The sequence below is a fragment of the Octopus sinensis genome, linkage group LG29 (genome assembly GCF_006345805.1).
Source record: "Octopus sinensis linkage group LG29, ASM634580v1, whole genome shotgun sequence".
Taxonomy (NCBI): Eukaryota; Metazoa; Mollusca; class Cephalopoda; order Octopoda; family Octopodidae; genus Octopus; species Octopus sinensis.
Window position 1 is genome coordinate 10,076,497 of NC_043025.1, and position 27,415 is coordinate 10,103,911.

General features: G+C 40.7%; 1 protein-coding gene across 2 annotated transcripts; it reads right to left on the reverse strand.

Annotated features, from left to right (window-relative positions):
- Window positions 1-893: 893 nt before the first annotated feature.
- On the reverse strand, window positions 894-27,385 carry LOC115226138 (ER membrane protein complex subunit 6). 2 transcript variants are annotated; one of them, XM_036514883.1, is made up of 6 exons: window positions 27,234-27,322; window positions 24,322-24,387; window positions 20,832-20,992; window positions 19,471-19,563; window positions 17,428-17,447; window positions 894-1,154 (listed from the first exon to the last, which is right to left on the reverse strand). In XM_036514883.1, the coding sequence occupies exons 1-6, from the start codon at window positions 27,277-27,279 to the stop codon at window positions 1,124-1,126; spliced, it is 417 nt and encodes a 138-aa protein (XP_036370776.1). In that variant the 5' UTR covers window positions 27,280-27,322; the 3' UTR covers window positions 894-1,123. The 2 variants fall into 2 exon arrangements, with proteins under 2 accessions (XP_036370776.1, XP_029652987.1); XM_029797127.2 differs by lacking the exon at window positions 24,322-24,387 and having other exon boundaries at window positions 27,234-27,385.
- Between the last annotated feature and the right edge of the window lie 30 nt (window positions 27,386-27,415).

The window sequence follows — 27,415 nt, forward strand, 5'->3', positions numbered from 1 at the left end:
ATATACCAATATTTGTCATTTGTTATGTTTGAAATATCCTTGTTAATATACCAATATATATTTCTCTTGTTATGTACCAAACACCATGTTAATACACCAATAAATATTTGTCTTTTGTTATACTCTAAACACCATCTTAACCCTTCCGATACCAACCTGGCTGAAACCACCTCTGGCTCTGTAGTACAAATGTCTTGTTTTCATACGTTTTGAATTAAAATCTTCCACCAAACCTTAGTCACAATTTATGTTACTAACACTAGCTTAATGACAACTAAGTTATTTTACTAAATTATTTGCTATATTTAAAATTAATTGAAAGAAACACACAGCATCTCAGCAGAAATATGGTAACAAAAGGGTTAAGATATAAATAGAGAAACAATTCTTAACCCTTTTGATACCAACATGGCTGAAGCCGGCTCTGGCTCTGTAGTACAAATGTCTTGTTTTCAAAAGTTTTGAATTAAAATCTTCCACCAAACCTTAGTCACAATTTATGTTCCTAACACTAGCTTAACGATAACTAAGTTATTTTACTAAATTCTTTGTTATATTTAAAATTAATTGAAAGAAACACAGAGCATCTCAAAATAAATACAGTAGCGAAAGGGTTAATATACCAATATTATGTTCAATGCACCATTTTAGGTGGACTGTGGTCTGTAACTTAACCAGATTAATTTTGTAATTTGCACTAATTAGCAAAGAACGTGGAACACATTAGATTCTGCATTCATAAATAAAGTGTTTGAGTAAATAAAATACAGGATGGTCACAGCTGGGATGTCTTTCCTGACTGATACATCTGGATCAGAGCTGACCAAGTGCTAAAAAAAAAAACACAACAGCAACAAAAATAAACAAGCGAATCATTAAGAAACATAAGATCGTTACAGGTGAAAGAGGTTTAATTCAAATATATTAACACAAAACATATGTGTAGATACATATATAGGAGACCCCAGTAGATAGCAGCGATAGGGAGCAGCTGAAACTGGACCCTCTGCTCTGCCGGTATGTGGTCTATATTTTATATGTGAGTGTGGGGAAATATGTACAGAGGGGTGGGGCTTGGAGTCAGATGGGTGCAAGTTGGTCCAAACTTCCTGGTTAATGAACATCAATAAACATGAACCATACCGTAGAGAAATCTGCATAGGAAAAATAATTAAGGAGAATAACTGGAAAATGAATAATATATTACATTTCTGTGTGTGTCAGTGTGTCCATTTATGCATCCGTCTGTCAATCCGTCCATCTATCCATCCATCCATTCTTTACACTGGTATCTTAGTGTAAAGAATCTACCACATGACCAAACTCCCACACACATGTATAATGAATGGTGATGGAGAAACAGTACCTTATAGGCGTAGGAGTGGCTGTGTGGTAAGTCGCTTCCTTACGAACCACATGGTTCCGGGTTCAGTCCCACTGCGTGGCACCTTGGGCAAGTGTCTTCTACTATAGCTTCGGGCCGACCAATGCCTTGTGAGTGGATTTGGTAGAGGGAAACTGAAAGAAGCCCGTCGTATATATATATATATATATATATATATATAGCAGGGGTGGCTGTGTGGTAAGTAGCTTGTTTACCAACCACATGGTTCCAGGTCCAGTCCCACTGTGTGGCACCTTGGGCAAGTGTCTTCTACTATAGCCTCGGGCCGACCAAAGCCTTGTGAGTGGATTTGGTAGATGGAAACTGAACGAAGCCTGCCGTATATATGTATATATATATATGTGTGTATATGTTTGTCCCCACCTAACATCGCTTGACAACTGACACTGGTGTGTTTACGTCCCCGTAACTTAGCAGTTCAGCAAAAGTGACCGATAGAATAAGTACTAGGCTTACAAAGAGTAAGTCCTGGGGTCGATTTGCTCGACTAAAGGTGGTGCTCCAGCATGGCCACAGTCACATGACTGGAATGAGTAAAAGAGTTACTTGTAAACAAGCGAAGGTTGGTGACAGGAAGGGCATCCGGCCACCATACAAAATCTGCCTCAACGGACCATATCTGACCCATGCAAGCATGGAAAATCATCATCGTTTAACGTCCGCTTTCCATGCTAGCATGGGTTGGACGATTTTGACTGAGGGCTGGTGAACCGGAAGGCTGCACCAGGCTCCAATCTTGATCTGGCAGAGTTTCTACAGCTGTATGCCCTTCCTAACGCCAACCACTCTGAGAGTGTAGTGGGTGCTTTTTACGTGCCACCGGCACGGGGGCCAGTCAGGTGGTACTGGCAATGACCTCGCTCGAATCCTTTTACATATGCCACCAGCACAGGTGCCAGTAAGGCGACTTCGGAAAAGAGGACCTCAAAATGATGATGATGATGGTGGTGATGGTGATAATGAGGACGATGATGGTGATGACAATGATGATGATGTTGATGATAATGATTGTCTTTGCATGTCTGCATGGAGAAGGCAGATTTAGTGTCTTTTCCATGTGGCTGGTTAGCAAGCTACTTACCACACAGCCACTCCTGCGCCTATAACAGTTGTTCAACATGCTAGACATAACAGCCAAATTGCTCTCCAAACGATATTCCCTGGTATGCATGGGCAACTGCTTGTCTACCATAAACAACCCTGCCCAGACATGTGCCTCAGAGGGTAACTTTCTCGGTGCAATCCCATGGTCATTCATGACTGAAGGGGGGGGGGTCTTTACCCTTCTCAGCAGAATAGCAAAAACAAATTGTGAAAATGGATCTTTTGCAGAGAATATTACACACACACACACACACACACACGTTGCATATTAATTGAGGTCCTCCACTGATTGCTTTGTGAAGTTCAGCTTTTACAACCCCTCACTTCTCCCATCGTCCTCGTCTTCCTATGCAACTGGCTGGCACACCAGGGTAGGAGACTGACTCTCATCTTCCACACACGTCACATTGGCTGTGCGAGCTCCTGTCAACTCTCTGGCACACTGCGACTGATACCAATTCTTCTGAGACTCTGCTTGTCTCTTTCTGCTCCATTGCTCATGCACACACAATATATATACACTCACATATATACATACATATACACATGTATACATATATATATATATATATTATATATATATATATATATATGCACATACATATATACACACATATATATACATACATATACACACATATATATACATATATATATATATACACATATACATACATATATGTAAACATATCTTCGGAAGCGATAGGATGCCGAAAAGGTATGCTCCCACTTTCAGTGTTTTCAAATCCAAACCAAGGAATTCTGAGCTGATGATAGAAATGTCGACTTTGACTAATCTTGAAACGTACGTTCTCAAATAACCTTTGCATCTGATTTTTTAATGTCTTTACCTCCATACTTTCGTGAGTTGAATTGAGCAAGCACTATATGAGAGAGATTTTCTTTAAGTATTAGAAATAGTTTTAAAAAAGTTTTTTTAGCTGCTATTTCTAATGAGTTCAGTATGTGGCAAAGTAATTTATTTACTAAGCTCTTTATATAATGTTATATATATATTATATATATATATATATATATGCACATACATATATACACACTATATATACATACATATACACACATATATATACATATATATATATATACACATATACATACATATATGTAAACATATCTTCGGAAGCGATAGGATGCCGAAAAGGTATGCTCCCACTTTCAGTGTTTTCAAATCCAAACCAAGGAATTCTGAGCTGATGATAGAAATGTCGACTTTGACTAATCTTGAAACGTACGTTCTCAATAACCTTTGCATCTGATTTTTTAATGTCTTTACCTCCATACTTTCGTGAGTTGAATTGAGCAAGCACTATATGAGAGAGATTTTCTTTAAGTATTAGAAATAGTTTTAAAAAAGTTTTTTAGCTGCTATTTCTAATGAGTTCAGTATGTGGCAAAGTAATTTATTTACTAAGCTCTTTATATAATGTTATATATATATTATATATATATATATATATATGCACATACATATATACACACATATATATACATACATATACACACATATATATACATATATATATATATACACATATACATACATATATGTAAACATATCTTCGGAAGCGATAGGATGCCGAAAAGGTATGCTCCCACTTTCAGTGTTTTCAAATCCAAACAAGGAATTCTGAGCTGATGATAGAAATGTCGACTTTGACTAATCTTGAAACGTACGTTCTCAATAACCTTTGCATCTGATTTTTTAATGTCTTACCTCCATACTTTCGTGAGTTGAATTGAGCAAGCACTATATGAGAGAGATTTTCTTTAAGTATTAGAAATAGTTTTAAAAAAGTTTTTTAGCTGCTATTTCTAATGAGTTCAGTATGTGGCAAAGTAATTTATTTACTAAGCTCTTTTATATAATGTTATATATATATATATATATACACCCACCCACACATTGTTCATGCACACTAATACTTTACATATAGACACACACATACACATATATACATGCATATATATACACACACACAAATATATACGTCCACATATATACACACTCACATATATACATACATATACACATGTATACATATATATATATATGCACATATACATAAATATATGTATGCTTGTGTATATATATATATACATACACCCACACAATTATGTAAATTTCTGTACACATAATACATACAGGCATACATATATATATGTATTTATGAATGAAGATAACAATACAATGAGGAGAGAGAGAGAGAGAAAGAGATCATGAGAGACAGGTCACACACATACACACACACACGCATGCATGTACGTGGTTGTGGAGTCAGTCCATTCATCTGCCAATGTATCAGTCTGTCTGTCTGTCTAATTATGTCTCTCTGTGTCTATATGTCTGTGCGAGTTTACATATGCACACGCACACACACACGTAAGCAAAGCAACACAAAGGGTAAAATAAGATGTTGATAGGGACAGAGAATTCACACACACACACACACACACATATATATACTCTCTTTACTTGTTTCAGTCATGTGACTGTGGCCATGCTGGAGTACTGCCTTTAGTTGAGCAAATCGATCCCAGGATTTATTCTTTGTAAGCCTAGTACTTATTCTATCGGTATCTTTTTTGCTGAACCGCTAAGTTACAGCGACGTAAACACACCAGCATCGGTTGTCAAGCAATGCTAGGGGGACAAACACAGACACACAAACACATACACATACATATATATATATATATACATACATATATACGACAGGCTTCTTACAGTTTCTGTCTACCAAATCCACTCACAAGGCTTTGGTCGGTCCGAGGCTATAGTAGAAGACACTTGCCCAAGATGCCACACAGTGGGACTGAACCCGGAACCATGTGGTTCGTATGCTAGCTACTTATCACACAGCTACTCCTACGCCTATATATATATATATATATGATATGTATGATATGTATGCATATGTTCCTGTATGCATGTGTGTGTGTGTATATATATATATATGTGTGTGTGTGTGTGTATGTGTGTGTATATATGTGTGTATATATATATATATATATATGTATATGCATTTGTATATATGTGTGCGTATGTATATATATATATGTATTTATGTATATGTGTGCACATGTATGCATGTGTGTATGTATATATGTGTGTGTGTGTGCATATCATCATCATCATCATCATCGTCGTTTAACGTCCGTTCTCCATGCTAGCATGGGTTGGACTATATATATATATGTATGCATGAGAGAGAGAGAGAAAGAGAGAGAGAGCGAGAGAGAGATGAAAGAGCAAAGGGTGGAATATGAAAATGCAGGAAATCAACTTGAAAGTTGTCCAAATGTGGAGAAAATAACATGACATTTCATCACAATGTATCCACTTCATCAGCACCACCACCATAACTATCACGTCTATAACCACTGACACAACCACCGCCATCAGTGCTACTGACATCATTAGCCTTACCACCCCCACAACAATTATCGGCATCACCACCACCACCACCACCACCACCACCAGAGCATCATCATCACCACTGCCACCACCACCACCATCATCATCAGCACCACCATCATTGTCATCATAAGCATCATCATCACCATTATCATCATCATCATCGTCATCACCATCATCGTCATCATCATCATCGTCACCACCACCACCATCATCGTCATCATCATCATCATCATCGTCACCACCACCACCATCATCATCACCATCATCATCATTCATCATCGTCATCACCACCACCATCATCATCACCATCATCATCATCATCATCATCATCGTCACCACTACCACCATCATCATTCATCATCGTCATCACCACCACCATCATCATCATCATCATCATCATCATCATCATCGTCATCACCACCACCATCATCGTCATCATAAGCATCACTGACATTGTGTAATAGTTTTAAAAACTAAAGCAACCACCCCCCATGACTCACCTTCCCCGCCACCACCACCTCCACCATTAGTAGTCCTTGTTATCATGACCATCACCGCTGACATTGTGTAACGGTAAGGATAGCAAGAGAAAAAGAAAAGTCTCCTCCCACGTGTGCCTCCCCCCCCCCGCCGCCCTTCGCTTATCTTCCTCATCTAACCTTTTCATTAACTGTCACACCCATCCATCCACCCACCCACCCCTCTGTCCACCCTGGGTACTCACTTCATACACATATTACACTCCCACCCCCTACTTCCATGCACAAGCAGCTCACAAAAGAATTTGTAGTTTGTAGTAGTAGTAGAGGTAGTAGTATGTGGTGTCAGTGGTAATAGTGGTGGTGGTGGTGGTAGTAGTTATTGTGGTGGAGGTGGTAGTAGTTATTGTGGTGGAGGTGGTAGTAGTTGTAGTGGTGGAGGTGGTAGTTGTGGTGATGGTGGTAGTAGTTGTGGTGGAGGTGGTAGTTGTGGTGATGGTGGTAGTAGTTGTGGTGGAGGTGGTAGTAGTTGTGGAGGTGGTAGTAGTTGTAGTAACAGTACCACCGGTATTAGTGGTAGTTATAGTAGCAGCAGCAGTAGTAGTTGTACTAGTGATGGTAGTAGTAGTAGTAGCAGTTATTTTTAGCTCCAGGTCAACCTTTATCATGCAGCAAACCTATGACCAAAGACATTCCAGTTCTGACCACCCCCCACCTTTTTCCTACGCATAGGACCACCCCTCCTCATCCAGAACACATTACACAATGATTTGAGGGTGATTTTGGGTGCTATTTCTAGACAGCATAATGGAGCTCTGATTGGCTTGGAATGGTCGTGGTGGGGAAAAACCCCCAATGTACTTTCGAAGTTCCTTTCGTTTATCACCCATCAAACTCATGGTTCCGTTCCAAGTTAAGACACTAGCAGAGTCAAGCCATGCCCGATCCGGGATCCGGGACCCCCTTCGGTCACGACACTGACCATGGGATTGCACCTAGAAAGTTACCCTCCTAGTCACAAGTCTGGGCAAGGTGGTTTATGGAAGACCAGCAGTCGGCCCATGCATACCGGCCTTCCCTCTCCACGCCACCAGTGTTATCCAAGGGAAAGGCAAAGGGGCCCGAAACAGCTTGGTACCTGTGACGTCGCAACTCCTTTCTACAGCTGAGTGAACTGGAGCAACGTGAAATAAAGTGCCTTGCTCAAGAACACAACACACAGCCCGGTCCGGGATTCGAACTCACAACCCACAACAACCCGGTCCGGGATTCGAACTCACAACCCACAACAACCCGGTCCGGGATTCGAACTCACAACCCACAACAACCCGGTCCGGGATTCGAACTCACAACCCACAACAACCCGGTCCGGGATTCGAACTCACAACCCACAACAACCCGGTCCGGGATTCGAACTCACAACCCACAACAACCCGGTCCGGGATTCGAACTCACAACCCACAACAACCCGGTCCGGGATTCGAACTCACAACCCACAACAACCCGGTCCGGGATTCAAGCTCACAACCTCACGATCGTAAGCTCGACGCTCTAACCACTGAGCCATGCGCCTCCACAAGCCATGCCCACCCACCATGATATGAAGTGGCGAGCATGGAGTATGTTACATTGTCACAAGAGAGAGATGCTGGTATTTGGATAGTACCCCATGGTACAACCACAAACACCAAAACTTATTTGATTACTCATAGTTATGCATAACTGCATTATGTTGCAGCAGAGTGGTGCAATACTGACATTATGCAAAATGCATAAAAGACTGGCTTACATCTAATGATCTTAACCCTTTTGGTATTAAACTCACTGAACACTCCAACCCTGGTTCTATGATATAAACTTCCTGGTCTAAACAGAAATCTTTTATCAAAATTTCGTTATTACCTCTGCCGGATCTTTTCGGTTTGACCGGCAGTTTTTTAAAATAATTTCCACGCAACTAAACACTTTTAAACTTCGTATATTGGTAGAATGTGTTTATAAAACATCTTTTTCTCTTGGCTTTATTGAGAAAATTCTATAGTTTGTAAGGGAGCCAGAGTATCGACTTATCTACTCCCCCACAAAAATGCTACTCTTGTGCCCAGATCAAAGACCATTGAGTCGCTGAGTATATTGTTAATAGCTTTTCGCTAATTATATTGCTAGTAGTGTATTATTAATTACTATTACTGGATCTTTTCGGTTTGAACGGCAGTTTTTAAAAATAATTTCCACGCAACTAAACACTTTTAAACTTCGTATATTGGTAGAATGTGTTTATAAAACATCTTTTTCTCTTGGCTTTATTGAGAACATTCTAGAGTTTGTAAGGGAGCCAGAGTATCGACTTATCTACTCCCCCACAAAAATGCTACTCTTGTGCCCAGATCAAAGACCATTGAGTCGCTAAATATATTGTTAATAGCTTTTCACTAATTATATTGCTAGTAGTGTATTATTAATTACTATTACTGGATCTTTTCGGTTTGACCGGCAGTTTTTTAAAATAATTTCCACGCAACTAAACACTTTTAAACTTCGTATATTGGTAGAATGTGTTTATAAAACATCTTTTTCTCTTGGCTTTATTGAGAAAATTCTATAGTTTGTAAGGGAGCCAGAGTATCGACTTATCTACTCCCCCACAAAAATGCTACTCTTGTGCCCAGATCAAAGACCATTGAGTCGCTGAGTATATTGTTAATAGCTTTTCGCTAATTATATTGCTAGTAGTGTATTATTAATTACTATTACTGGATCTTTTCGGTTTGAACGGCAGTTTTTAAAAATAATTTCCACGCAACTAAACACTTTTAAACTTCGTATATTGGTAGAATGTGTTTATAAAACATCTTTTTCTCTTGGCTTTATTGAGAACATTCTAGAGTTTGTAAGGGAGCCAGAGTATCGACTTATCTACTCCCCCACAAAAATGCTACTCTTGTGCCCAGATCAAAGACCATTGAGTCGCTAAATATATTGTTAATAGCTTTTCACTAATTATATTGCTAGTAGTGTATTATTAATTACTATTACTGGATCTTTTCGGTTTGAACGGCAGTTTTTAAAAATAATTTCCACGTAACTAAACACTTTTAAACTTCGTATACTGGAAGAATGTGTTTATAAAACATCTTTTTCTCTTGGCTTTATTGAGAAAATTCTATTGTTTGTAAGGGAGCCAGAGTATCGACTTATCTACTCCCCCACAAAAATGCTACTCTTGTGCCCAGATCAAAGACCATTGAGTCGCTGAGTATATTGTTAATAGCTTTTCGCTAATTATATTGCTAGTAGTGTATTATTAATACTATTACTGGATCTTTTCGGTTTGAACGGCAGTTTTTAAAAATAATTTCCACGCAACTAAACACTTTTAAACTTCGTATATTGGTAGAATGTGTTTATAAAACATCTTTTTCTCTTGGCTTTATTGAGAAAATTCTATAGTTTGTAAGGGAGCCAGAGTATCGACTTATCTACTCCCCCACAAAAATGCTACTCTTGTGCCCAGATCAAAGACCATTGAGTCGCTAAGTATATTGTTAATAGCTTTTCGCTAATTATATTGCTAGTAGTGTATTATTAATTACTATTACTGGATCTTTTCGGTTTGAACGGCAGTTTTTTAAAAATAATTTCCACGCAACTAAACACTTTTAAACTTCGTATATTGGTAGAATGTGTTTATAAAACATCTTTTTCTCTTGGCTTTATTGAGAAAATTCTATAGTTTGTAAGGGAGCCAGAGTATCGACTTATCTACTCCCCCACAAAAATGCTACTCTTGTGCCCAGATCAAAGACCATTGAGTCGCTAAATATATTGTTAATAGCTTTTCGCTAATTATATTGCTAGTAGTGTATTATTAATTACTATTACTGGATCTTTTCGGTTTGAACGGCAGTTTTTAAAAATAATTTCCACGCAACTAAACACTTTTAAACTTCCTATATTGGTAGAATGTGTTTATAAAACATCTTTTTCTCTTGGCTTTATTGAGAAAATTCTATAGTTTGTAAGGGAGCCAGAGTATCGACTTATCTACTCCCCCACAAAAATGCTACTCTTGTGCCCAGATCAAAGACCATTGAGTCGCTAAATATATTGTTAATAGCTTTTCACTAATTATATTGCTAGTAGTGTATTATTAATTACTATTACTGGATCTTTTCGGTTTGAACGGCAGTTTTTAAAAATAATTTCCACGCAACTAAACACTTTTAAACTTCGTATACTGGAAGAATGTGTTTATAAAACATCTTTTTCTCTTGGCTTTATTGAGAAAATTCTATAGTTTGTAAGGGAGCCAGAGTATCGACTTATCTACTCCCCCACAAAAATGCTACTCTTGTGCCCAGATCAAAGACCATTGAGTCGCTGAGTATATTGTTAATAGCTTTTCGCTAATTATATTGCTAGTAGTGTATTATTAATTACTATTACTGGATCTTTTCGGTTTGAACGGCAGTTTTTAAAAATAATTTCCACGCAACTAAACACTTTTAAACTTCGTATATTGGTAGAATGTGTTTATAAAACATCTTTTTCTCTTGGCTTTATTGAGAAAATTCTATAGTTTGTAAGGGAGCCAGAGTATCGACTTATCTACTCCCCCACAAAAATGCTACTCTTGTGCCCAGATCAAAGACCATTGAGTCGCTAAATATATTGTTAATAGCTTTTCACTAATTATATTGCTAGTAGTGTATTATTAATTACTATTACTGGATCTTTTCGGTTTGAACGGCAGTTTTTAAAAATAATTTCCACGTAACTAAACACTTTTAAACTTCGTATACTGGAAGAATGTGTTTATAAAACATCTTTTTCTCTTGGCTTTATTGAGAAATTTCTATAGTTTGTAAGATATTTGTTGTTTATTTTCTTCAATTTCTGCAATTTCAACCAATCAATTACAATATATATGACGGGCTTCTTTCAGTTTCTGTCTACCAAATCCACTCACAAGGATTTGGTCGGCCCGAAGCTATAGTAGAAGACACTTGCCCAAGGTGCCACGCAGTGGGACTGAACCCAGAACCATGTGGTTGGTAATCAAGCTACTTACCACACAGCCACTCCTGCATATATATATATGCATATATACGATGGGCTTCTTTCAGTTTCCGTCTACCAAATCCACTCACAAGGCTTTGGTCAGCCCGACGCTATAGTAGAAGACACTTGCCCAAGGTGCCACGCAGTGGGACTGAACCCAGAACCATGTGGTTGATAAGCAAGCTACTTACCACACAGCCACTCCTATCCTTTCCATTATAGGCAGAAGGCCTGAAATTTTACGACCCTGAAAGGATGAAAGGTCAAAGGTGACCTCTGTGGAATTTGAACTCACAATGTACAAAGATAGATGAAATGCCACTAAGCGGGCTAATGATTCTTAGAAAGTTAGGAGAAGCATTCCAGAAGTTTTGAGACTGTTTTAGGAAAAGCAGTTTAGTCTATCACTACTATACATCAGTGGAGGCGCAATGGCCCAGTGGTTAGGGCAGCGGACTCGCGGTCATAGGATCGCGGTTTCGATTCCCAGACCGGCCGTTGTGAGTGTTTATTGAGCGAAAACACCTAAAAGCTCCACGAGGCTCCGGCAGGGGATGGTGGTGATCCCTGCTGTACTCTTTCACCACAACTTTCTCTCACTCTTACTTCCTGTTTCTGTTGTACCTGTATTTCAAAGGGCCGGCCTTGTCACTCTCTGTGTCACGCTGAATCTCCCCGAGAGCTACGTTAAGGGTACACGTGTCTGTGGAGTGCTCAGCCACTTACACGTTAATTTCACGAGCAGGCTGTTCCGTTGATTCGGATCAACTGGAACCCTTGTCGTCGTAACCGACGGAGTGCTTCCACAATCCATCAAATAAACTGACCTGCCAACTTTTGTTATTCCAGATTGAAGGAAATGGCTGTAACAGAATTTTGAACACACCCTGCTAAATACTACTGACTTGGCTTGCAGAATGCAGTCAGGACATGAAGACAATTCGGGAGTTTGCTATGCAATGAAGGTTTGTGTTAAACTCTTTACTCTTTCACTCTTTTACTTGTTTCAGTTATTTGACTGTGGCCATGCTGGAGCACCGTCTTTAGTTGAGCAAGTCATGGTGACTTGGCTGTGTGGTAAGCAGCTTGCTAACCAACCACATGGTTCCGGGTTCAGTCCCACTGCGTGGCATCCTGGGCAAGTGTCTTCTGCTATAGCCCCGGGCCGACCAATACCTTGTGAGTGGATTTGGTAGATGGAAACTGAAAGGAGCCTGTCGTATATATGTATATATATATATATATATATATATATATATATAGGTGCAGGTGTGGCTGTGTGGTAAGTAGCTTGCTTACCAACCACATGGTTCCGGGTTCAGTCCCACTGCGTGGCATCTTGAGCAAGTGTCTTCTACTATAGCCCCGGGCCGACCAATGCTTGTGAGTGGATTTGGTAGACAGAAACTGAAAGAAACCCATCGTGTATATGTATATATATATTTATATATATATATATATATATACGTGTGTGTGTTTGTGTGTCTGTGTTTGTCCCCCTAGCATTGCTTGACAACCGATGCTAGTGTGTTTACGTCCCCGTTACTTAGCGGTTCGGCAAAAGAGACCGATGGAATAAGTACTGGGCTTACAAAGAATAAGTCCTGGGGTCGAGTTGCTCGACTAAAGGGGGTGCTCCAGCATGGCCGCAGTCAAATGACTGAAACAAGTAAAAGAGTAAAGAGTAATGTAGTTCTAGGTATACTATGTCTGGGAGGAGAAAGATTAAGACAACCGAAAGATGTGATGGTCACATTTGATTACGGGTTTGCTGAATCAGGACTGACCTAGGGCTAAACAACAGCAGAACTTTCCCCTACCCATCCCCCCAGTTCCTGTACAATTTTACCATTTCTCACAGAACATTTAAATGCCAACACAGTCCAAACTTATAAGTGTAGGGGGATGGGGGTCGAGCGAGAGGGGAGAGGAGAGAGTTGGTGGGTGTATGGGTGGTGGAGAGTCTGACAGAAGGATATACCGGTGGTGTGGTGGTGGTGGTGGTGATGTTGGAAAGACCCACCCCGACTGACTGACTGACTTAATTAGGTTTGCTTGGAGGAGAGGATGTAAGGAGAGGTCGCCGTGGCGATGATGATGATGATGACGACGAGGGGGGGCGGGAGGAGGTGAAGAAGATGAAGGCCAGTAACAGCTGGCAGATTTGGGGTGGGGAGGGGGTGGAATGGAGTAGGGTGAAGGCAGGTGGGGCAAGGCAGGAGAGTGGGACGGGGGTGGGGTGGAAGAGGGGGCAGAATGCCAGCTACAGTACATGTCCACAGAAGCAACCACACAAAACTGAGCGGGGGCGGGGCATAATCAGCCATGATGGACCAAACCCGTAGGTGGGCCAGTGGCCCCGTGGGACTTCCTGCTTGACACAGCCAACACAAAATTACTTCAAATTCATATTTTTCAGTTCTGTGGCCTGCTTAATGAACCGTATCTCATGTGGGCCCCACTTCTCAAAAACTGGTTGCCCATGTCCACTCTGTAACACAGTTACTCTTTACTCTTTTACTTGTTTCAGTCATTTGACTGCGGCCATGCTGGAGCACTGCCTTTAATCGAGCAACTCGACCCCGGGACTTATTCTTTTGTAAGCCCAGTACTTATTCTATCGGTCTCTCTTTTGCCGAACCGCTAAGTGACGGGGACGTAAACACACCAGCTTCGGTTGTCAAGCAATGCTAGGGAGACAAACACAGACACACAAATATATACACACACATACATATACATATATACGAAAGGCTTCTTTCAGTTTCCGTCTACCAAATCCACTCACAAGGTTTTGGTCGGCCCGAGGCTATGGCAGAAGACACTTGCCCAAGATGCCACGCAGTGGGACTGAACCCGGAACCATGTGGTTGGTTAGCAAGCTACTTACCACACAGCCACTCCTGCGCCTATAACAGTTGTTCAACATGCTAGACATAACAGCCAAATTGCTCTCCAAACGATATTCCCTGGTACGCATGGGCAACTGCTAGTCCTCCATAAACAACCCTGCCCAGACTTGTACCTCAGAGGGTAACTTTCTAGGTGCAACCCCATGGTCATTCATGACTGAAGAGGGTCTTTACCCTTCTCAGCAGAATAGCAAAAACAAATTGTGAAAATGGATCTTTTGCAGAGAATATTACACACACACACACATATATATATATCATCTTCATCATTTAACGTCCATTTTCCATGCTAGCATGGGTTGGACGGTTCAACTGGGGTCTGGGAAGCCAGAAAGCTGCGCCAGGCCCAGTCTGATCTGGCAATGTTTCTACAGCTGGATGCCCTTCCTAACGCCAACCACTCCGTGAGTGTAGTGGGTGCTTTTTACATGCCACCAACACAGGTGCCAGACGAGGCTGGCGAACGGCCACGCTTGGATGGTGCTTTTTACGTGCCACCGGCACGGAGGCCAGGCGAGGCTGGCAACAGCCACGATCGGATGGTGTTTGTTAGTCAGAGGTGGAATTCTGCTTTAAGCACCTCATATAACCCCTCGTAACTTTTTCATTATTTGGAATTTTCAGAAAAATTTTGTGAATATGTTCTACACTCAGGAATTCGTATGCTTATGCAAATCCAAAACAAAAGCAAAAAAGAGATTTTTGTGAGTGTGATTTAAAGGCTATCATCATCATCATCATCGTTTAGCATCCGCTTTCCATACTAGCATGGGTTGGACGTTTTAACTGGGGTCTGGGAAGCCAGAAGGCTGCACCAGGCCCAGTCTGATCTGGCAATGTTTCTATGGCTGGATGCCCTTCCTAATGCCAACCACTCTGTGAGTGTAGTGGGTGCTTTTTACGTGCCAGATGAGGCTGGCAAATGACCACGATCGGATGGTGCTTTTTACGTGCTACCGGCATGAAGACCAGTCGGGGCGGCGCTGGCAACGACCACGTTCGGATGGTTCTCTTACGTACCACCGGCACTGGTATCACAGCTGCAATTTCCATTGATGTTGATCGATTTCGATTTTGATTTTGATTTGTAATATAACTGTTATTTTTAGCACATCTCAAGACCACCTGTTACCCTCCTCGTTTCTTTGTCACTATGATGTTTTGATGTTTTTCAATATCTTTCTCCCCATAAACACATTTAATGGTCAAGGGCTGGGGGTTAAGCAAAAATTTCGGACTGTCTGTATTTTCAACTCTGATTTAAAAAGAAAACAAAATTTATTTGAAATGCACAAATTTAAAGAAAAAATTTTTTTCACTCGAAGAATTAAAAAAATTTTTTTCATAATCGTATGAATTCCCGTGTGTAGAAAACAAATATGCAAAACAAATAGGCGCAGGAGTGGCTGTGTGGTAAGTAGCTTGCTTACCAACCACATGGTTCCAGGTTCAGTCCCACTGCATGGCACCTTGGGCAAATGTCTTCTACTATAGCCCCGGGCCGACCAATGCCTTGTGAGTGGATTTGGTAGACGGAAACTGAAAGAAGCCTGTCATATATATGTATATATATATATATATATGTATGTGTGTGTGTTTGTGTGTCTGTGTTTGTCCCCCTAGCATTGCTTGACAACTGATGCTGGTGTGTTTACGTCCCCGTCACTTAGCGGTTCGGCAAAAGAGACCAATAGAATAAGTACTGGGCTTACAAAGAATAAGTCCCGGGGTCGATTTGCTCGACTAAAAAGGCGGTGCTCCAGCATGGCTGCAGTCAAATGACTGAAACAAATAAAATAGTAAAAGTTTTCTGAGAATACCAAAAAATAAAAAAAAGTTACGAGAGGGTTAGATGGGGCACTAAAGGTAGAATTCCGCTGTCTAATGTTGAATGAAGCAAGGGAGACTACTCTTGCAAATGTAATATATTCAATTCTACTCTAGGAACAAGGCTCGAAATTTTGGGGGAAGGAGGCCAGTCGATTAGATCGATCTCAGTACGTAACTGGTACTTAATTTATCGATCCCGAAAAGATGAAAGGCAAAGTCGACCTCAACGGAATTTGAACTCACAATGTAACGGCAGATGAAATACCAATTTCTTTACTACCCACAAGGGGCTAAATACAGAGGAGACAAACAGATTAAGTCGATTACATCGACCCCAGTGCGTAACTGGTACTTAATTTATGGACCCCGAAAGGATGAAAGGCAAAGTCGACCTGTACGGAATTTGAACTCAGAATGTAACGGCAGACGAAATACAGCTACGCATTTCGCCCGGTGCCCTAACATTTCTGCCAGGTCACCTTGCAAATGTAATATATTGAAATGAACGAAGGGCTACTAATAGACTTATAGTCTTATGTCCGTATGAGCCAATGTGGGAGACCATGGTAGCTAGAACTGGTAGAAATAGCAGCCAAATCTCTCTCAAATCACACCTTACTGTCTTATGTATGTATAAGCCAATGAAGGAGACCTCTACATGATTGCTAGAACAGGTAGAAATAGCAGCCAAATCTCCCTCAGATCACACCCTACTGTCTAATGTATATATGTATGAACCAATGAAGGAGACCTCAGTATTATAGATAGTTCTGGTAGAAATGGCAGCCAAATCTCCCTCAAATCACACCCTACTGTCTAATGTTTATATGTATGAACCAATGAAAGAGACCTCAGTATTATAGATAGCTCTGGTAGAAATAGCAGCCAAGTCTCCCTCAAATCACACCCTACTGTCTAATGTATATATGAACCAATGAAGGAGACCTCAGTATTATAGATAGCTCTGGTAGAAACAGCAGCCAAATCTCCCTCAAATCACACCCTCTGTTAAATACAATGGATGAGGTGGTTTCTGACAAAAAGATGGAATGGTCATGCTTGGAAAGTCTCTGATCATGGGACCTGTTAAGTGAGGGATGACACAAGGCAAAACAACAATAACAACAGCAGCAATAACTAAAAGCTCCTCAGCTTTTGAAATCATAAAAGTACATGTTGCTTTCAGCAAAAGGATACGTCCAGAATAAAATATATGTCTGTAAAATAATGGTTAAGGAATATATATAAGGGTATACATGAATATATAAGAGTATATATATGAATATATAAGAATAAATAAATGAATATATAAGGGTATACGTGAATATATAAGGGTATACGTGAATATATAAGGGTATACGTGAATATATAAGGGTATATTTGAATATATAAGGGTATATATGAATATATAAGGGTATACGTGAATATATAAGGGCATATATAAATATATAAGAATAAGTATGAACACTCACTGCTTTATCAATAAAAATAATTCTTTCTACTAAAGGTACAAGGCCTGAAATCTGTGGGGAGGGGGCTAGTTGATTAGATCGACCCCCAGTGTCTCACTGCTACTTAATTTTTTGATCCTGAAAGAATGAAAGCCAAAGTCGACCTCGGTGGAATTTGAACTCAGAACGTTGAGGTGGATGAAATACTGCTAAGCATTTGTCCAGTGTGCTAACGACTCTGCCAGCTTGCCACCTTAAATAATAATAAGGGTTTCAAATTTTGCCACAAGGACAGTGGTTTTGGGGAAGGTGATAAGTTGATTACATTGACCCCAATGTTCAAATGGTACTTATTTTATCAACCCTGAAAGGATGAAAGGCAAAGTCGACCTTGGTGGAGTTTGAACTCAGAACCGAGTGACAGGCAAAATACCTATTTCTTTACCACCCACAAGGGGCTAAACACAGAGGAGACAAACAAGGACAGACAGACGGATTAAGTCGATTATATCGACCCCAGTACATAACTGGTACTTAATTTATCGACCCCGAAAGGATGAAAGGCAAAGTCGACTTCGGCGGAATTTGAACTCGGAACAGAGTGACAGGCAAAATACCTATTTCTTTACTACCCACAAGGGGCTACACACAGAGGAGACAAACAAGGACAGACAAATGGATTAAATCGATAATATCGACCCCAGTACATAACTGGTACTTAATTTATCAACCCCGAACGGATGAAAGGCAAAGTCGACCTCGGCGAAAATTGAACTCAGAACGTAACGGCAGACGAACTGCTCAGCATTTCGCCCGATGTGCTAACGACTCTGCCAGCTCGCCACCTTAATTTCAAATTTTGTCACAAATCCAGGGAAGGAGTAAGTTGATTACATCAACCCCAGTACACAACTGGTACTTATTTCATCAACCCTGAAAAGACAAAAGGTAAAGCTGACCTCGGCAGAATTTGAACTCAGAACGTAAAGACAGATGAAATACTGCTAAGCATTTTGCCCGGTGTGCTAACGATTCTGCCAGCTTGCTGCCTTTACCTTCATAATGATAATTATTTTTTCTACTAAAGGCACAAGGCCTGAAATTGTAGGGTAGAAGACTAGATGATTACATCGACCCCAGTGTTTCACTGGTACTTAGTTTATCAACCCCAAAAGAATGAAAAGCAAAGTCAACCTGGGTGGAGTTTGAACTCAGAATGTAGCAACAGGTGAAATACCGCTAAGCATTTCATCCAGTGTGCTAACGATTCTGCCAGCTCACCACCTTCTCTCGTGTATTTGCCACAAGGGCAGCAATTTGGGAGAAGAGACGAACAAGTTGATTACATCGAACCCACTGCTCAACTGGGGCTTATTTTATCAACCCTGAAAGGGATGAAAAGCAAGCTTGACTTTGGCGGAATTTGAACTCAGAACATAAAGATGGACAATAATAATAATAATAATAATAATCCTTTCTACAGGAAGCCCAAGGCCTCAAATTTGGGGGAAGGGATTAAGTTGATTGCATCGACCCCAGTGCATGACTGGTACTTGTTTAATCGACCCCGAAAGGATGAAAGGCAAAGTCGATTTTTGGTGGAATTTGAACTCAGAATGTAATCGCTTCTAATCTAGGTACAAGGCCCGAAATTTTGGGGGAGAGTGGGGGCCAGTCGATTAGATCGACCCAGTATACAACTGGTACTTAATTTATCGACCCCGAAAGGATGTTTAGCCCCCTGTGGGCAATAAAGAAATAAATATATTCAGTGTATTGTGAAGGATACAAATAAACCACCAAAGAGGCCACTGAAAAATAGAACTCTCCGACTGACAAAATATTTATTCCATCTGGAACCAGCTTTTACCATTAACATCACCTGAAATGGAGAAATTGAGAGTGTAAGTATGAGTGAGAGTATGACCGAGTGAGGGAAGGGTGGAGTGAGAGAGAGAGAGTGAAAGTTGGGAGAGAGAGGGAGAGAGTAAGTGAGCAAGGGACAGAGTGAAAGTTAGGGAAGAGAGAATAGAGATAGAGAGAGTGAGAGGAGTGAGTGATACTGAGGGGGTGGTAACGAGAGAGGGAGAGATAGTGAGGGGGTGGTAATGAGAGAGGGAGAGAATGTAAGAGAGCAGAGAGTGATAGTAAAAAAAGAGGGATGGTGAGAGTGAGTGGCCAGAGAGTAAATATGAAGATGAGAGAGAGGTAGGAGGGAAAGGGTGAAAGATAGAGAGAGAGAAAGAAAGAGTTGAAGGAGGATTAGAGTTACAAAGAGGTATGGAGAGGAAGGAGGGGAATGGGCAAAGAGAGAGGGAGAGAAGGAAGTTGAAAGTGAGGGGTAGAGGTAGAGTGAAAGAAGGAGAGGTGGGGTGGGAGAAGAGAATATGAAGTGATTAATTTGCAAGTCGTTAAGAGACTTGTGTTTTTCATTATAATTATAATTATCTTTTTTTAATCTTTTAGTAGGGAGATTAAGAGCTATGGCCATGACCCCTTTTCAGGGCCACCGAGGCCAGAGGTGGAGTGGGGGTGAGGAAGAGGTATTTTAAGCCCTCCTCAGACATGGTTTGAATGCTTACAACAGAGCAGACTCTGCCAGAGGTACCCAATATACGCAGGGTATATAAGGCATCCAACACACTCAAGGTACCCAAAGCATGCAAGGTACCCTATGATATGCAAGATAGAAAGATACCCAAAGCACATAAGGTACTGAAGATACTCAAGGTATTCAAGAAACCCAAGGTACATAACGTACCCAAGGTACCCAAGAAACAGAAGGTACACAAGATACCCAAGGTACATAAGATATGTAAGGTTTACAAGGTAAACAAGGCAGGCAAGGTACCGAGGTTACACAAAATACTCAATGTACCCAAGATAGCCAAAGTACACACGTTGCTCAAGGTATCTAAGAAATCCAAGGTACACAGGGCATGAAAAGGACCCAAGGTATGCGAGGTGCTCAAGGAATACAAATTAGTCAAGGCACGTGAGATACCCAAGGTACGCAAGGTACCTGAAATGGTGGTATTTTAAAACTGGGTGACAGATTCCCTGCAACCATCATCAAGGATCCAGGTTGACCACACACACACACACACAGAGGCACACAAACATATGCAGAGCCTGCATGCTGGTACTTACCGAAAGTAGTATGGCACTAATGAAATAGAAAATGAAGCCGTGTAGACTGGTCAGGCCCATGATGCCGGCAGTGGCTCCCCCAAGGGCCGACATCGAGGTACGACAGTAATCCATGATGGCAGCATTGTTTCTCACTGCAATTTCGCTGTACGCCACCGCATCTGTCAGGGGAAGAACATAGTCAGACGAAATTTATCAATTAAAATTAATTAATTTCATTGGGTTTTGAAATAACTGGACCCTGTGGCCATGCTGGGGCAGCAGACACACCAGCAACAACCACTCCTCACACAACCTTACTTGACACACCGATCGTCTCCTCTTTAATATATGCCACCCCCTACACAACACCCTCCTTCCACCAATATACCATGACTAAGACTACCCTAGTACCCAACACAGCCACCCACAATATTGTTCCAACCCCTCAATGCAGTACCCAACATAACGGCCCTTACACATTGCCCAACACATCACCTCGAACCACAACCCATCCCCACAGTACAGTACTCAATACAACTGCCCTCCCTCTTAACAAACCACCCAATACAGTGACCCTCAATATAGCACCCAACATAACCTGTTCCTTCAAAACACCATCCCCAATATTGTAATCATCACAACCTGCCCTCTTGATATCCCCTCCAACACAGCCACTCTCAAATACCCAATACAATCACCCTTACAAAATCCTTCCCCTCAACATACCACCCCTAATACAACCAACTTTTCCCTCAGTACACCACCCAAAACCCTCAATAAAGTACCTGATGCAACACTTCCTCTCTACACCCCCCTCCAATACCCAACACAATCGCCCTGACACACTGTCCCTAACAAAGCCCTTCCCCTCAACATACCACCCCTAATACAATCTTCCCCTCAATACACTACCCAATACAACCTGCTCCTTCAAAACACCACCCTCAGTACTATACCTGACACAACCTGCCCTCTCGACACCTCCAACACAGCCACCCTCAATCACCCAACACAATCGGCCTTACACACTGTCCCTAACAAAGCCCTTCCCTTCAACATACCACTCCTAATACAACCAATCTTTCTCTCAGTACACCACCCAAAACCCTCAACACAGAACCCAATGCAACCGTCTACACTCAAGGTAACCTCAACTCAAAAAACCCCAGCAACAACAAACATCTCCCCCACTTCAAACACACAAAATGAACAGAACACAGGCATGTGTTAGTAACAGGGCTGTGGAGTCGAAACAAAAAACTGACTCCGACTCCTCTACTATTGGCACCTCCGACTCTGACTCCTCTTTCTGTAATTAAGTAATTGTGGTCTACATGTCTCACACCTACCCTACAATCTCATTCTAAAAATAAACAATCACATCATTGAAATCTCAAAGCTCTGAGATAATGCATGATTAATTCAAAACAAGGCTAGATCCAGCCTCTCACACCTACCCTACAATGCCATTCTAAATATAAACAATCACATCATTGAACTCTCAAAGCTATGAGATAATGCATGATTAATTCAAAACAAGGCCAGATCCAGCCTCTCACACCTACCCTACAATGTCATTCTAAAAATAAACAATCAAATCATTGAAATTTCAAAGCTATGAGATAATGCATGATTAATTCAAAACAAAGCCAGATCCAGCCTCTCACACTTACCATCTTTCCATCATGTTTGCCTTAACCTTTTTCATACCAACCCATCTGAGACAACCTCTGGTTCTGTGATACAAATGCCCTGTTTTAAAGTGATCTTCTTTAAAACCTACCACCTGAATTTCATCTGAATTTATGTTCCAAATATCATTATTAATAATGGGTTATTTTAATAAATTCTTCCTTCTTTTCTAAATCATTTGAAACCAAAGATGATGTATTTCAACAGAAATATCCGCATCATATTATTAAATTCCAGATCTTTCCATCATGTCTGTTTTAATCCTTTTGATGCGAACCTACCTGACTCTAATCCCTGGTTCTATTATACAAATTTCTTTCCTGTTTTAAAAGTGTTTTAAATTTAAACGTTCCACCAAAATTTCATTTATATCTATATTCAAAACACAAAATAAATAATGTCAAAGTCGTGCTAGCGGGGTGCAAAGAGCACCATACGAGTGTGATCGTTTGACAGAGCGGCTAACCGGCTTCCGTGCCAGTGGCACTTAAAGGGCACCATTCGAGCATGATCGTTACCAGCGTCACCTTACTGGCACTTGTACCCATGCTAGTAGGGTGCCAAGAGCACCATCCGAGCGTTATCATTGCCAGAGCAGGCAACTGGCTTCCGTGCTGGTGGGATGTAAAAGGGCACCATTCGAGCATGATCATTACCAACGTCGCCATACTGGCACCCGTGCCGGTGGCATGTGTAAAAGATTCGAGCGAGGTTGTTGCCAGTACCGCCTGACTGGCCCCGTGCCGGTGGCACGTAAAAAGCACCCACTACACTCACGGAGTGGTTGGCGTTAGGAAGGGCATCCAGCTGTAGAAACTCTGCCAGATCAAGATTGGAGCCTGGTGCAGCCATCTGGTTCACCAGTCCTCAGTCATACGTCCAACCCATGCTAGCATGGAAAGCAGACGTTAAACAATGATGATGATGATTCCAAACACAAAATAAATGTCAAAGTCATTTTACTAAATTCTTAATTATTTACAAAATTAATTAAAACAAAAACCAGTGTATTTCAACAGAAATACCCAAGTCAAATGGTTTAGTTTCCAGAACATTCCATCATGTTTTCATTAACCTTTTTTATATAAAATCACCCGAGACACCCCTGGTTCTATGGTAGAAACTTTTCGGTTTTAGAATAATCTAAATTAGAACCCCCCCCCCATCAAATCTTTGTGTTAATTTATGTTCCAAACGCAATCTAAATTATAATAAAATTATTTTAATTAAACTCTTAATTATTTACAAAATTAATTAAAACAAAAGCCAGTGTATTTCAACAGAAATACCCTAGTCAAATGGTTTAGTTTCCAGAACATTCCATCATGTTTTCATTAACCATTTTAATACCAAATCACCCGAGACACCTCTGGTTCTATGGTATAAACTTTCTGTTTTAGAATGTTCTAAATTAGAACCCCCCCCCACCAATTTTTGTGTTAATTTATGTTCCAAACACAATCTAAATTATAATAAAATTGTTTTAATTAAACTCTTAATTATTTTCAAAATTAACTGAGATGAAAGTATTAGTATTATTATTATTATTTGTACATATTGTAAAACCATGGTGCATACAACATGAAAAGAAGGTTAGATTTTAAAAGAAATAAAGCTTTTTCTTTCAAATTAAATAAAATACACACAAAAAAAAAAAAACGTTCAAAAAGAATAAAATTTTAAAAACGTTAATAACACATATTAATTTTGGTAGCAGGTCAAATAGTGAGAGCCAGAAGTGGATAGTCACACAAGGGGAAAAGTGATGGTGAGGGGATGAGGTAGGGGTGGTCACATGGAACACAACCGTCCATACCCTGTTTGTCAACAGTTATGTCTTTTGGCACCGGTTGAGGTTTGGGTTTATCAGCCTCAGAGTGGCCTGAAGGAGCAAAAAAACAAAATAATTATAATAATGATGATGGTGATGACAAACATAATGATAACAATAATGGTTTCAAATTTTGGCACAAGGCCAGCAAAGTTCGGGGGGAGCGGGTAAGTCGATTACATCGACCTCAGTACGTAACCGGTATTTATTTTACTGACCCTGAAAGGATGAAGGGCAAAGTCAACCTAGGCAGCATTTGAACTCTCTCTCTTTACTCTGTTGTTTCAGTCATTTTGACTGCGGCCATGCTGGAGCACCGCCTTTAATCGAGCAACTCGACCCCGGGACATATTCTTTTGTAAGCCCAGTACTTATTCTATCGGTCTCTTTTGCCGAACCGCTAAGTAACAGGGACATAAACACACCAGCATCGGTTGTCAAGCAATGCTAGAGGGACAAACACAGACACACACACACTCATATATATATACATATATACGACGGGCTTCTTTCAGTTTCCGTCTACCAAATCCACTCATAGGGCTTTGGTCGGCCCGAGGCTATAGTAGAAGACACTTGCCCAAGGTGCCACATAGTGGGACTGAACCCGGAACCATGTGGTTGGTAAACAAGCTACTTACCACACAGCCACTCATGTAATAATAATAATAATAATAATAATAATAAATGCCCTGATGCAGTACCAGGCAGTGGCTCTCATGGCTTCTGATTTTAACTGATTGGAAGTGTTATCATGTACATTGCTTTGTCTTGGTATAAAAGATGAGCTACAGCAAATATTCTGCTCAATACCACAGATTTGCTTGTCAACTGTTTTGGCCTCAACCAGTTAAGCATGTCCCTTAGTGGCTGATGATATGTGCATCTCTGATCACGAGCAGAAGTAGTGGGGGAGCATCATAGCCATGTGTTGAGAGGGATTCTTTGGGGTTTGAATAATTCACCTTTGGAAATGTGTTTCGTTCATCATCCTTAAACAACCCTTATTCAGGGCCCTTTTGAGTGGGATGGGCTACTCAGGGCCCCACCTGCAAGGTCATGTGCTGTTTACCTTGATATGAGATCACTGTGTCATGCACAAATGGTTATGAAGCAAGTGCCTGGTGTACCCTTATCAGACAGGTAGTCATGATGGGTATACTGGGCTTTGTATATTTGTACCCCAGTGTCACTTTGATGGCATGCTCTCTCACTCAATAATAATTATTATTATTATTATTATTTCTACTCCAGGTACAAGGCCTTAAAAATTTTTTGGGGAAAGGGGCTAGTTAATTACATCGACCCCAGTGAGTAACTGGTACTTATTTCATCAACCCCAAGATGGCAGAATTGTTAGCATGCTGGGCGAAATGCTTAGCGGTATTTCGTCTGCCATTATGTTCTGAGTTCAAATTCCGCCGAGGTCGACTTTGCCTTTTCATCCTTTTGGGATCGATAAATTAAGTACCAGTTACGCACTGGGGTCGATGTAATCGACTTAATCCGTTTGTCTGTCCTTGTTCGTCCCCTCTGTGTTTAGCCCCTTGTGGGTAATAAAGAAATAGGTATTTCGTCTGCCGTTACGTTCTGAGTTCAAATACAGCCGAGGTCGACTTTGCCTTTCATCCTTTCGGGGTCGATAAATTAAGTACCAGTTACGCACTGGGGTCGATATAATCGACTTAATCGCTTTGTCTGTCCTCGTTTGTCCCTTCTGTGTTTAGCCCCTTTGTGGGTAGTAAAGAAATAGGTATTTCATCTATCTACATCAGGGTTTCTCAATAAATTTTTATGGATCCCTCTGATTACTATTTTATCCTGGTGGACCCCCATAGCCATTCGATGGTTATAAGCTTGTTATATAGAATCTTCTTTCAAAATTCATATTTTGTTTTACACACATTGTAGGTTGAACTACGTAAAACAAAGAAACCTGACTGTTTCTTGCAATACATCTAAAGCTAAATTTTTTCAAGGGCCCTTAAAATACAATTGTGGATACTCAATTCACTATTTTGTACCGTGGACTCTCCAAAATCTTATATGGACCCCAGCTGAGAACCTCTGATCTATATGGTCACTCGAGCAGCTAGAAGTAACAACCAAATCTTTCCCAAGATCCCAGCCTATCGTTTTAGTAAGAGTTATGGTCACGGTCGGGATACATTTGATCATAGACCAGCTAAATAGCCATTGATCTCGGGGCCCTTAAAATACTATTGGAGATACTCAATTTACTATTTTGTAGCGTGGACTCTCCAAAATCTTATATGGACCCTATATGGTCACTCGAGCAGCTAGAAGTAACAGCCAAATCTTTCCCGAGATCCCAGTCTATCGTTATATTGAGAAGAGTTAAAAAGAACAACATTAGTCCCAGAATTGTGTAAAAATATAATTAAAACAAATGAGATGGTCATGGTCGGAATATATTTGATCATAGACCAGCTAAATAACCATTGATCTCGGGGCCCTTAAAATACTATTGGGGATACTCAATTTACTATTTTGTAGCGTGGACTCTCCAAAATCTTATATGGACCCTATATAGTCACTCGAGCAGCTAGAAGTAACAGCCAAATCTTTCCCAAGATCCCAGAGTTATGTAAAAATATAATTAAAACAAATGAGATGGTCACGGTCGGAATATATTTGATCATAGACCAGCTAGATAGCCGTTGATCTCGGGCTAGACAACCGTAACAACATCAAGATGAACGGCGTGAAACTGACATCGGGGTGACGATGTACGTGAATATACGTAATGTAGCTTCGTTTAAGACAATACTGGCGTTAAATATGGCCTTCTTGATATACCACATTGCGATGGGAACGATGTGGTCAATCACGGATTTATTTATGAAAAGAAAAAAGCCCTGAAACGGACGACATACCTGGTCGCGATTTTCTGGTCTTCAGAGCAATTGTAGTAGTAGCCATGTTGTGTCGCTGTGTGAATGGGTGTAGGAAACGTCATGAAAGTGGGTGTACAGTAAGTAGTGACGTCGGAGAAAATTGTGTATTTACTCATTGCCTACTCAGTGTGTCTTTCGTTATTCAGCCCCAGCTCGACTCA

Excerpts from the sequence above, each read along its gene's own strand:
- LOC115226138 (XM_036514883.1), bottom strand. The coding sequence starts at position 27,279 with ATGGCTACTACTACAATTGCTCTGAAGACCAGAAAATCGCGACCAG. Across the intron at positions 24,388-27,233 it reads GACCAGAAAATCGCGACCAG|GCCACTCTGAGGCTGATAAA; the intron begins GTATGTCGTCCG and ends TTGCTCCTTCAG. Across the intron at positions 19,564-20,831 it reads TTAGTGCCATACTACTTTCG|GTGATGTTAATGGTAAAAGC; the intron begins GTAAGTACCAGC and ends TCTCCATTTCAG.